Below are 13,259 nucleotides of genomic sequence, written 5' to 3' on the forward strand. Positions count from 1 at the left end.
ACAAGGAAAAGTGATATAGTGTCGGTAATCTTAATTCTTTAAGGAGAGTAAAGTGATTGTAACTGGGATATGAGATGAAATCTGTGTACAAATGGCAAATAAAACTAGTGAGTCTTGAAATTAGTATATAAATGGCCACATATAAACTGAAATATTGATCTGCATTCAAACTCAGGATTGATCAGCCAGTTCAAGCAGACCCCTCGTATGTGAAAAGTGACGTGGGATAGAAAATGGTATCCGCTGTCAGTTTATTCTCCTGATTTGATCATCTTTCTTCTTATAGCTATGTTTTACTAACAGCACACTTCGGGCTTGAGCAGAAGGCCGTGATTACACCGTCAGCCTACTTCTCTGTCTGTTGCTCTCCTCTGCTTACGGCACACACTCAAACACACATGCATACAGATCCAATAATCCTCAAGATGCCCAGGATTCACTTTGGTTTTCACCTCCATGCTATAAATAGTGACGAGTGTTTGGACCCATCCTAGGTCTGATGGTGCTCACAGACGCACAGAGCATCACACTCCGTCTCCAGGCCTATTTTTACATGCATGTTTGAGGACTCAGGGCAGAGTGCCAGCGTCACTGTGACTCACAAGATTACTCACGAGACACCTCGCTGCTAAAGTTGGTAGACGATCCGTGATCCACGTCACACACCAGCTGACATGAAGGCTCTCAGGCAAACATCTCAGAATATCTCTGTTTGTAGAGAGTGTTAATACTTAACGAGGCTTCAGAGGCCTAATGATCAGTAAACAGGGGTATAAATGTACTTATATGATGGTTCATTTGTCCCCACATTTATCCCCAGGTCTGTGGAGTTTTTGTGTTTTTCTTTAAACACCTTCAGGTTGAATATTTCAATAGTCTGCATTGTGGTGTTAAAAGTGGGCTGTTTTTGCCCTCGCAGGGCCTCTATAATAAAAGCAGACATACTTTATGACACCGACTGCTGGTTCCAGCGATGAGGAAAAACCCACAAATGCAATGAGAAGAACTCTAACAACTGGGAAATATTCTTATCACAAAAAGAAAAGGCAAAAACACACAAATGCTTCCCCTTTACTTCTTTGTGTTCAAATTATTATTATTATTTTTTGATGACCTTGAATTGAAAGACATGACTGCAGTTTTTAATTTTAGTAATATTATTACTCTAAGAGCTAGTGGTTATAAGTGGCATAAATCTAATATATCAACTGCCTTCTTATGGCATCGACTTTTGGCTGGAAGAGCCTGTTGCCTGGGATACGTACCTCCTCTCCTTCCATTCTCCCCATTGTTTTACCCGTTCCTCTTTGGTGTGTGTGTGTGTGTTTGAGAGAAAGTAGGTTGTTGTGACCTACTATTGCTAAAAGCTCCCAGTCAGGCACAAGTGATGTTACCTCCTGTAGGGAGTAAATCAAAAGGTGCACAGCTCCTCAGCTTGATACAGATATTGTGTTTTTATGCCTCTTTTATGTCCTCGTCCTCTCAAAAAACAAATGAATACTTTGTCTTATCCATTTCAACAGTTGCATGAGTCAGTGGAAATAGGATTCACACAGCAAATGGAAAATCATGCACACTGTCGAACTTGTATTGAAAATAATTATGAATAAATAAATACAGTTATGTGCTTTTTTTAAGTAGAAGATGCTGTGACTTCTGTTTCCCTGGCTGCACAGACACAGCTGCCGAAACACTCATCAGTTACATCCACACATAAAGATTCTCATCAGTTCTTGATTTTCTTACATGAGACCGTAATAGTATTATATATCATTTGTTTTTATTTAATCAACAGAGTCTCTGCACACATTGTTGAAATAATTAACAATTATTATTATTTGTACACCATCTATACATGTATTTCAGTGACATTTTGTATTTACTATCTACTTTGAGTTCATTATTGTGTGTTTGACTGAGCAAACCAAACCATCTTACGATATCTTCAATATCAGGCGTCCTTATTTTGATGTAATTGATGAGTATTTTGAATGGGCACCGGTGAAAGGTCACAGGTCACAGTCTCTGCTCTTTCATAAGATCTCTGCAATTAACCTGCAGTGACTGAGTCAATGTGTGGTGAACGTATTGGTTTAAGTCTGAACTCCTTTGTGCTTGTGGGACTAAAGTCTGTGTCCGCCCTCTTCATCTGGCCTCTCATTGCTCACACCATGTCCCTGAATAAACCCTACATGAAAAACAACTGTCACAAGCTTTTGACTCTTGATATACAGTAACCGCCATCTTCTCCTCCACTGATCACCATCTCTATTGCTCGTATCATTTCCTTCTGTTTCACTCCTCTAATCTCCTTCCCTGTCTGCTCTCTGCAGATGTAAGCGCCCTTCTTTTCTACCTCTCCTGCACAGAACCAGGACAGGAGGGACTGCCCACGCAGAGGATTAGATAAAGAGCATATTGCTGGCTTACCTCAACCTCAGAGCAGCGAGAGTTGAACTGACAACCAAAACAGGTCCCATAAAACAGACATTAAAGCTTGTCATGACAGTCACCCTGTTTGCAGGATCACATCCCACTCACACATGATGTGGTCCAAGTGTGTGCTGTGTGCTTGTTTTAAATTCATATTATATCAGGACCAGCTACCAAAACCTGGTCATGATGAGGCAGGAACTCATTTCTGAGGAAATGTTGAAGTTTGGGCTAAGACTTGAACAGAGGTTAGGGATAACTCTTTGTTTAGGCTCTCAAAATGAATGGGAGTCAGTGCAATTCCTAAGAATAGATGCACAAACCTGTGTGTGTGTGTGTGTGTGTGTGTGCAGTCTGTGTCTGGTCTACAGCCTCAGGGTTTATAACATGCAGGGTTTAATACATATTATTGTTACAGTCTGTCTATCTTTGCTCATATGCTGCTATTACGGCAGCACTGCATGGGCTTCAAATGTACTGTTGTGAACTGGAAATTTCTAGTTTGTAGACCTGTGCTGTATCTGAACCTGACTCTTCCTAAAAGACTTCATGCTCTCTGTGTTTGATTTCTTTTGTTTTATCACACTTCCTGAATGACGGATGTTCTCAGAGTATTATATCAATATAACAGTCTGTCTATCTATCCATCTATCCATCACTCCATCACATTAGTGCACAATTGCCTAAGTTCCTTGACTTCAGCCCTCTACGCCGTTCGAGTACATGATCCTCGCCACCATAATTGCCAACTGTATTGTTTTGGCTCTGGAGCAGCACCTTCCTGGAGAGGACAAAACACCCATGTCCAAGAGACTGGTGAGACCTTCACACAGGGAAACCTCTACGTCACACACACAATCTTCTGTCAAGCTGCTGAAATGATTTCACTGCTCTCTTGTTTTGCGAGAACAGGAGAAGACGGAGCCCTACTTCATTGGGATGTTCTGTTTCGAGGCTGGGATAAAGATCATCGCCCTGGGTTTTGTTTTTCATAAAGGATCCTACCTTAGGAATGGCTGGAACGTCATGGACTTCATTGTCGTCCTCAGTGGGTGAGTCACAGAGTGTCTGTGTGTGTGTTGTGTGGATGCAGATGATGGTCATTCTGTGACATTTATTGCATTATGAACACAAATAGTTCTTTAATGAAGTTCCCTTTTCTTTACTTTTAATTTATATTGCCAAGCCATAAGTGAAAAGTTGTTGTATGAGGGGTGTGTTTAATGGTTTTTATAGTTTATCATATCTACTTGTCTACTTTGATTAGTTGGTTAATTTGTCTTTCTGTATTTCCGTCCCATGACACAATGGTTTTATATATAAAACACATTTTTGGGTACATTAAATTAAAGGAAAAAACAGACAAATAAAAATAATAAATGACTGATTGACATACTCAAGAGTAAACAGATGAAGCAGATTATAAAAGAAACAACATTGTTCTTGGTGTCACTGGTGTGAGTTATTTAAGTGATTAGACGTAGTTAGCTCATATTTACCTTTATTTGGTCTTTTATATCTACACTGCTTTTATATCAGCCTTATCTGTGAATACAGAAGCTACTGTGGACTGAGCACGGGCCAGTGCAGACTGTTAGAGCTGAGGTGGTTAGAGCTCATAAAACCATCATTTCTCTTTATGAACATCAATTGAAAGAACATCAATGACATTGTCGTAAAATACTCAAGGGGATTGATGTTTACCAGTGAGTCTATTCTGAGGGGAAAGTTGTTAAATTTAAGGGCATTTCAAAAAGCAGGCGTCCTCCCTGGAGACGTAGGTGCTTCACTGTCGGAGCAGAGGGAGGAAATGCAATGTTTCAAAGGGTTAGCTTGATGAGAAAACAGAATTACCTCTCTCTGTCTGTCTCTGTCTCTCTCTCCCTCTCTCTGTCTCTCTCTCACACACACACACACTCACAAATTAAATATTAATTCACAGTGCACGAACAGACAGGGTTCTTAGAGAATTCTACATGATTCTGGCTGTTCAATTATTAATGAGCCGAGCTTGGTCTCCTTAACAAGGTTCACTGTTAGAGAGGAAAGGTGTGCAGGGTTGGAACTGCTGTGGAGGATTGAACTGTTGATGTTCCGTAGCTGTGAGGACTTTGAGACCCACGGTGAGTTACTGTACAACCAAAATTAGACGTTTAATTAAAACACAGTGAGACAGACACACGCTAATGGGTGTTCTAATCTTACCTCCCTGGACAGGGGCAGAGAGGAGAAGACTGAATGCTCCAGAGGCTCCAAAGGTGACAGGGTCTGTAATCAGACTTTACCTTTCAGTGAGCTCTTTGTAGGGATAGGGCAGCACTTATTGATGTGTTGGTTTCTTCTAAAGTAGTCAGCCTATATGCTTAAAAAAACCTTTGGCTGCGTATAAGCCCGTCTCTCCACTGCCTTTTGTGTGACTGCCAAAAAAACTAGGACACAAAATGTTATGTATCTCATATACAATTTTCCTGCAATTTATGCATCTTTGAAATGTCTTTTAAATGGATGATTTCTAATTTTACCAATTCTGCCCAAGCTTTCTCAGCCACCCACATTCTAAGAGCAGGACAAAGAGTGTGTTTGTTCCTTTTTCATGTGCTGCGGTTTGCATCTGAGCTACTGGTTGTGACTCAAGTCAGAGATGTGCTCAGTCCAGATGAAATAGGCCTCATTTGATAATATGTAGAGTGATTAAGCGAGCTGCAAATAGATCCCTCTCTAAATGATCATACAGGCCACACTAATGATAAATGAATGAAAACGTTCTCTCCTTCACACGCAGACAGACAGACACAGGCACTCACCTACAGGCTGAGGTTTGCAACCTTGTAAGAGAGTGCTAATGTCATCTGTCAATATCAGATGAGTCATTCTATCACTAAGTAATTAGGAAACGTCAGCAGACAGGAAGGGTCCTACAAGGCCACAGACTGCACACATCCTCCACCTGCAGTCTCCAATAATATGTAAAAAAATATGTTTTGAAACAGCTGCAATAGACAACATTTTGGTTTAATGATGTTAAAATTAAATGCACAACATCACATGGACAGAAAAACAACATCCTCATTTGTACTGATCCTCTGTAACCATTGTTAAGAGGATTCACACAATGCTGATTAAGCCATATCACCTCTACATTACTCACTTTAGCTCTCATCCTGCTGGTGTATACACACAATGGCTCCCTCGTTCAGGTTTAATAGCATTGCTTGACAGAGCCTGTTTTCAAAAGAGGGTCCCAGCATACAACTCATGTTACTCTGTTCTTGTTAACAACGGCCAAACAAAAGCACAATAACGATATGAAGAAAATCATTTATCTTTCCTCTCTCATCGTGTCCAGTTGAAGTTCATAGTCTGTGACTTATAGTGAAACACTTTTACACTTCTGCTGCTGTAACAAGTGCATTTGGGTTGGGATCAGTGGAGTCTAATCTAATCTAACATATTTAATAGACAAAGGGTTTTATAGTCTGTGTAAAATATATGACACATTCGAGTGTCGTCCCTCAGTCGGATAAGAGAAAGTGCCAAAATAAACTAGAATCCCTAGACAGAGTAACAAGGAAAGACACCTCTGCGACCCTGTTTGAGTCGTACAGACAGAAACACTAGTTTAACTGTGAAAGGTAGAAATGTTTGCCTATGGAAGCAGAGACGTCTGATTGTTCCGACTACAAAGCTTACTCACCTTTCCTCCATGGGTACCCGTGAATCACTCAACATTTGTAATTACAGAAGCATTTACTCAGAGTGTCAACACTGGAGACCAGGTTTAGCACAGCGAGATGCCGTGGTGTTTCAAGATGGTATTACACAGAGAGAGAGAGAGAGAGAGAGAGAGTGGGAGGGAGACAGGTATGAATAACCTGTTATTGAAAAGTCTGTGATTGTGTGGATGAGATCGGTTTAGACTGAGATGTGAACAGTGGGTCTAACTGTGTGTTTTCTCAAGCCATTAAGACAATACAAACTGGAAAACAGAGGAAAACTGAGAATGAGGGAAAGCATAAAAAGAGGGGAAGAAAAGAAAGAAAAGGAGGAGATGAAGCTGAAGGAAATAAGAGGGATGCCTCCGTGCGTAATCGTATGTATTAATTGGCACTTAGCAGTCTCATTCACTGGCAAGCCCTCTATTAGACTGGCAACAGTTGGCAGAGGGTGAAGCCCACCAAGGGTTTGTGTCATCACTTTGTGCCAGACACTCAGAGTCGGGGGAGTTGGCGAGGATAAAGCCGAGGATGCTGGGAAAAAAAGAGCATTTCAACTTTGTCTACATGTTTTTTCTTTAAAGTGCAACATCTGTTCATGTGAAAGGGTGAAGAGGGAGTAGAGGGTTATTTATGTCTCGTTCAGAAACGCTTGTAAAGACAAAAAGACTTTGTCGCTGCCTTTGAAACAGTCAGTGCTCCTACTTTGTGCGGCTGAAGTGAGAGTGATGGGGTAGACGCTCCGACGCGTTTCAGTTTTAATAGACACAGTCAGACGCTGTTTTGACTGTGTGAACAGAACACCTCCATCACCCTGTCCCTCCTGCTGCCACTGTGCTTCTCTTCCCGCGTGTTTTCAGGTTTTACGTGATAATATGTTCTCAGAAACTCTGTCAAGGTGAGAACATGGTGTACCTGACTCGCTTAACACCAACGCCTCTCTGCTGAGTGTGTGTGTGTGTTTTTGTGGCATTAACACTGACCTTGTGAACTCATGGAGACCAAACCCTGGTCCTACAGAGGCAGAACCTGGTTAAGTTTAGGACTAAACCTATGTTGGTTATGTTAAGGTTAGGCATGAATTGGTTAGGGTCAGGGTTAGGGTTATGGCCAGGTCAGTAGTTATGGTTATGGTTAAATATGAGTAAATCTCTATGAAATTAGGAAAAGAATGTCAATGTAATGTCCACTGAAGTCATGGAAGCCAGTGTGTGAAATATGAGAATATGTGTGTGTGGGTGGGTGCCTGCATGTGTGTGTGTGTGTGTGTGCGCGTTCATGTGTTCATTCATGTGTGAAGTAAATGTGCCACTACTGCATGTCTGCATGACTTTTAGCCAACAACACCTTCTGTCTGTTTGGTAATCATACAACTGTTAGTGTAGCACGCGCACACACACATCCACACAGTCGCACACGCACACTCCTCCACTGTTGTCTAATTTTCCATCTGTTGTCTGATCGATTGATGAGTTCAGACACAGCAGGAGTGGATGTGTCCCCCTGAGCTGTTACCGTGGTGACTGAGGACCCCGCCCCAGGTCAGGCTGTCACTGTCTTCATGTCCTGCTTGTTCTGTGGTCAGTGTCTCTACAATTAGACCCGAGTGAGAAAGATTTGTCAGTCTTTCCTTAGTTTGTTGTGTCTCTACACCTGTGCGTTGTGCTTGGGTGTGTGTTTTGCTTGTGTAATAAAATACAGGAATGGAGTAGTAGAGTAAAGTAAAGTATTTTCTTTTTCTTTGAAGCAATACTTTGTTTCATAAACCACACAATGTGGGACCATGTGACTTTCTATGTGGGAACCCGCTATGTAAAGATGGCAAATTATTGTGACCAAAATTACAATTCTAAATACCAGAGTGCAAATTTGAATGTAATCAAACAACTAATTTGTTAACACTGTATTTCCTTTTTCAATTGGTAAATGAGTCGTTTCAAAGAGATGTTTGGTAAATCAGGCAAAGCTTAATTTTCGCTCACTCACTCATCTTGTACTGCTCAATCCTCCACATGAGGGCCGCAGGGGGCGCAGGTGCCAATCTCAGCTGACACAGGGGGAAAAGGGGGACACATAGAGACAAACTACCCTCCACTCTTGCATTCACACCTACGCTCAATTTAATGCATGCTTTTTAAAAGATATACAGTATAAATGACAGGTGTTAGAGGCAGGCAGTCTGCAGTCTATACCCACAAAGACCTTTTGCTACAGTACTTCCATCATTTTTAAAATGAACAGCACTTGTGAAGAAAGATATTAAGAACATTTTAGGATATCCTTCATTCATCAAATATTAAAATAAATAAGGAACACTCCGGGGTGCATGTATGGGTTTTGGTACAACCAGAGTATTATTAATAATGCTGATAATAATAATACTACTAATAATAATAACACTGTCAAGAAGAATCAGCTGACTGTGTTATTGGCAGGAGAAAAGTGTATGCTCTGGTTCAGTCGCAGCTTCTGTGAAAATACCATTATAATAATATTTGATGGCACAGTCCATGGGGCACACTGAACCACAGTTAATTTGGAAAAATCCTTTTTTTTTTTTTTGGGGTAATTTATGATATTGAGACTGCAGTGTTGCTTCTCTGGTTACAGGCCAAACATGTTATTGAAACAAGTGCCTTTGACAAGCAGCTAGATTGAATGTCCAGAGGGGCAGGACGATAACAACAGAGATGCAGGTCTGCAGGTCAACTGAAATGGCTCCACTGTGCAGTTCGTTGTTGTCCAGCTAAATTATTAGTAGCAGACCAAAAGAAAAGAAACATGAAAGAAAGATTTAATCTGCACCTTCACACACCCTGAAATGTGGAATTAAGATCATAGTATAGGACTATCCATCAGTCAACCACAGAGCCACATCAGCAAAAAATCACTTTGCATTTACTCTGGTTCTTACATGATGCAACATTCTGATTTACAGCCATTGCTTTTGCCTGCTGTGCATGAACTTCTGTGACCTAGAAAGAGATCGTCTGCCAACGACTCTTCTCTGCACTGTACTAAATGATCATCTCTCTCACTCTCGCTGACTCTCTCCCTTCCTCCACCGTTCTCTCTCCACACCAACAGATGGCTAATAAATCACATACCCAAAACAATTCCACCTTGTTGCCAAAAAGCAAACATTTAGCTAACTGACAAATAATCCAATGAACACAATAATGCACATCTGATTCACATATAAAGCAGGCCAGTGTCTTAGGCTGTGGTTATGAGGGGCAACAACATCTCATCACAACATAAATCATAAATACCTTATTTGTAAATGCATGAGTGTGTGTGTGTGTGTGTCCATCCCTGTATTTGTTACCTCTTCAGCAGCATTTGTAGCATAAAGGGAGACCAAAACCTGGTTCTAATGAGGCAGAACTTCATTGTTATGTTTAGAGCTACGATTGTGGTTGAATTGAATTGAATTGTGATTAGGTTACGGTTGTGGTTAAGTTTAGGCTTTAATTGGGTTGGGTTAAGTTTAGGGATAACGCTTTGTTTAGGTTGTCCAAATGAATTGAAGTCAGTGTAGTGTCCTAGTGTGTGTGTGTGTGTGTGTGTGTGTGTTATTACTGAGAGACAGAAATAGAGAATACAAAGATGTTGGGGGTGTCTAAACTGTATGATGTAAAGCGGCTTATAGCAACTAAACCACGCATCACCGTAGGAGTTGCCCCACACAGTTCTTTGTTTATGATAACCTGCTATACACATACACACACAGACACACTACCCACCACCATACTGTGGGACACTGGAGAAGTTTGATTTGATCCTGCTGTGGAATCGCAGGTCTTCGTGTGGGAGAATGAGGTTTTTTTTTTAATGTACATTAAAACAGGTGTAATTGCTGTGCACTGATCTTAAAATGCAAAACTGACTAACTGACCACTCTGTGTGTTACATATGAATTCAAAAGCTGTGTCTCTGCTGGATGGAGGAAGCGTGTAAAGGGATTTGGTTAATTATGAATTGGACAGCTCATCTTTATCATCTCATTGTGATTCTTTATGAGGCGACTGGATTCTCTCCTTCTGATGCAGTCTAGAGTAAATGATGGTCCTGGATACTTACACACTAAAATAGTAATGGCTCTATATTGTGAGGTGCATCACGTAGAATCATCAAATAACTTGTAGAGTTGTGGTCCAACAGACCCTCTTTGCATTTAATAGTGACAGTGGTGGTGTCCGTGTTCATTCACTTTAGGACAGATGAAAGTCTTTTTGGTCACCTTAGGTCATCAGTTATCCTGGTTGATTAAGTCTCTGATCAGGTTAAAAATAGATGGAGATATGATGGGAAAATAGACTGGAAATAGGAAGTGGACATAGTCTGCCTCACATTTTGAAGCCTCGAGATTTGTGATTTGACTGAAAAGTGAGAAATGCACTGCACGTGGAATCATCAGGCCTCCTTTACCTAAACTGGTGCAAGAGCAATCAGATCCACTTAGAGACACACACACACAATGTTACTCATTATACACACACACACACACACACGTAGAGACAAAGACACTCACAGGGACTGACCTGGGGGTCGTAACAACCTGCTAATCAGAAGACAGGATAGGTCTAGGTCTGAAAATAAGATGGATGGATGGATAGGTAGATAGATAGATAGATAGATAGATAGATAGATAGATAGATAGATAGATAGATAGATAGATAGATAGATAGATAGATAGATAGATGGAAATAGTTACAATTTATATATTCATCACATTTTTGCATTTTCATGTGAGGTGAATTACATTACATTACATGTCATTTAGCAGACGCTTTTATCCAAAGCAACTTACAAGGGAATTGAGTACAACCTGCCAGGGGTGGAGTTGAATTTGTGACCATGAAGTCTTTGCACACAGGGCATCGGTCTTAACCACTGAGCCACCCCACTCCCCAATGTGAATAACACACAGTGTGGAATTAATATCATTACAATAGTCAGGTGTGCTCCTGCCATATTATTTAGCAGCCTGACAGTGACGTGGAGCATAAGCCCCAACGCTATCAGTATCACAGCTTGATGGTTGTCGCAACAGATTTGTCACGCTGCGGGAAGCTGTCACTTCTGCAGGGTATGTCACAGTTATTCACTTATCACGGCTGATAACTCAGACCAGGGCATCAGCTCAGTTCACCACAGTGTGTCTCTCACACGGTGCCTGCAAACACGTGCACACTGAATAAGATGCTTTTTTTCACGTGACTTAAATATGTTTAGATACACCAGACACCTGTCAGATGTACGCTGTGTTTATTACTCTGTCATCCTGATGAAGCTCTTGGGCGACGGGTCCTCTGTGGCGTCAGCTCTCACACTGTGGAATGGTTTGCCACTTCACATTAGACAGGCCCCGTCACTTCCTGCTTAAGTCTCTCTTGCCTCTCACCTGTTATGTGCGTTGTGCTCTGTTTTTGTTTTATGTTTTTTAAATTTTTGCTTTTTGGTCAACACTGTTGTTTTCAGCTGTGCTTTATGAATACATTTGGATTGGATTTTTTTCCTAGTTTTATTTCATGGACCATGAAATCCCAATCATTATATCATTTATAAGGTCAGAACACCTTACTCCTTACTCAGACCAAACGAGGGAGAACTGAGGACAGAGACATACAAATCCAGCCTGCTGATTGCTCACAAGGTGCTGTTTGTCCTGTTTTGTGTAATCCCTGTGTTAAATCATGCAGTTTGTGTCTTTAGCAGTAACTGGCATGTCAATGACACTGACCTCTACCGCTCAAGACACAGACAAAAATGCACATGACGAGGAAACGGCTGCAATCATTACCTTTTTATCTGTAATATCTTTCTTATTTGCAGACATAAAGGTACTCTGGTGTAAACAAGCTCACAAAACAAAATGCAAAATGATGGTGTCAGTGGTTCTGAGACTTTTTTATAACAAGCACCACTTGAGAAAATATTGGGCTCTTGAAGGAACGCCATTATCACCAACAGTAAAATACAGTGGTGCAGCATCACAGGAGGCAGATTTATTCCCAATAAGATCATTTGCTCTCTCATCATCCTCCTCTTCCTCACATATACTTCACACACTGGTTTAGTGAAATTGGATTAAAGATGGAGTGAGAGATAAGGTGACTCGTGAGGTGATAAATTACCATTATATTTTTTGGTCATTTTCTGCAGACTCCAGTCCACTCTGATCACATACACATACCACAGCTTGAGAACCATGGGTCTACATGATTTGACTGCTATTTAAAAGCATCTTTAAAAAGCTTTTAGGAAACACTGTTAACCTGTGCAAATGGACATATCAGAAAATGTGGTCAGTTGCATCCACCGAATAACAGCGGATTTAATGAGGAAGCCATTTTTAGACCCTTCATCCCACAGTCTGTATAAAAACTGAAGGGCAGCCAGGACCAACTAATGGTCTGAAGAAAGATGGCTATTGAGGGAAAGGGAGATGAAATTACACAGGTGGCCCTTTTAAACCCCTGTTATCTGCGCTAAAAAAAGGGGGCTTAATCCAAAAAGAGTATTAAGAGGTGTGAGAATAATTCGATTTAATTTGTGTGGGTAATGGTGATGAGCTATTTTAATCGGTCGTTCCTTCTCACTTCTCATTCTCCCTCTTTCTCTCACTTCCTAGTTTTCTGTCTTCTCTTAATTAAATCACTTATACAGCACGACTAATTCTCACCACGCTATCACAGTGATGTAATTGAGTCTGTGTTGTGTGATGATCACACATGCAAACCTTAGGGCACGTCAGCGCACCTACAGATGGCTCTTGAGCTCGTTAGTGCACAGGAATCATGTGCTTACGGAGCTGCCGTCACTTTGTCTTCGATCCAGCAATCATTGCTTTGAAACAAGTCGTAGAGCAGTGTCCATTTACTACATTTACAGCTATCGGGAAAGATTAATCTTGTGAATTTGGAAAACACAATCATCCATCTGTCTCTCAGTTGTGTGTTCACTGGAAATGGAGTCACAGGTGCAGGTATAATTGGGAAGAGGGTTCAAAAAGAGCAACAGGACAAGCAACACATGAGGATGTAAAAATAACAAAAGTGGAAGCAGAGAGGCAGACTAATAAGGAAGGTGATTTTCCACAAGGCCACA

The 13,259-nt window shown here is 41.0% G+C and overlaps 1 protein-coding gene across 2 annotated transcripts in view; it reads left to right on the forward strand.

Moving 5' to 3' along the window:
* LOC122780700 (voltage-dependent R-type calcium channel subunit alpha-1E) overlaps nt 1-13,259 on the forward strand; it is an 80,169-nt gene that overhangs the window by 32,682 nt on the left and 34,228 nt on the right. For both annotated transcript variants that reach the window (XM_044043864.1, XM_044043863.1), the window contains exons 4-5: nt 3,144-3,249; nt 3,346-3,485. In XM_044043864.1, the coding sequence (XP_043899799.1) occupies nt 3,144-3,249; nt 3,346-3,485 (246 nt within the window). The remainder of the gene's footprint in view (nt 1-3,143; nt 3,250-3,345; nt 3,486-13,259) is intronic.

The sequence above is a fragment of the Solea senegalensis genome, linkage group LG14, assembly GCF_019176455.1.
Source record: "Solea senegalensis isolate Sse05_10M linkage group LG14, IFAPA_SoseM_1, whole genome shotgun sequence".
In the NCBI taxonomy this organism is placed as follows: Eukaryota; Metazoa; Chordata; class Actinopteri; order Pleuronectiformes; family Soleidae; genus Solea; species Solea senegalensis.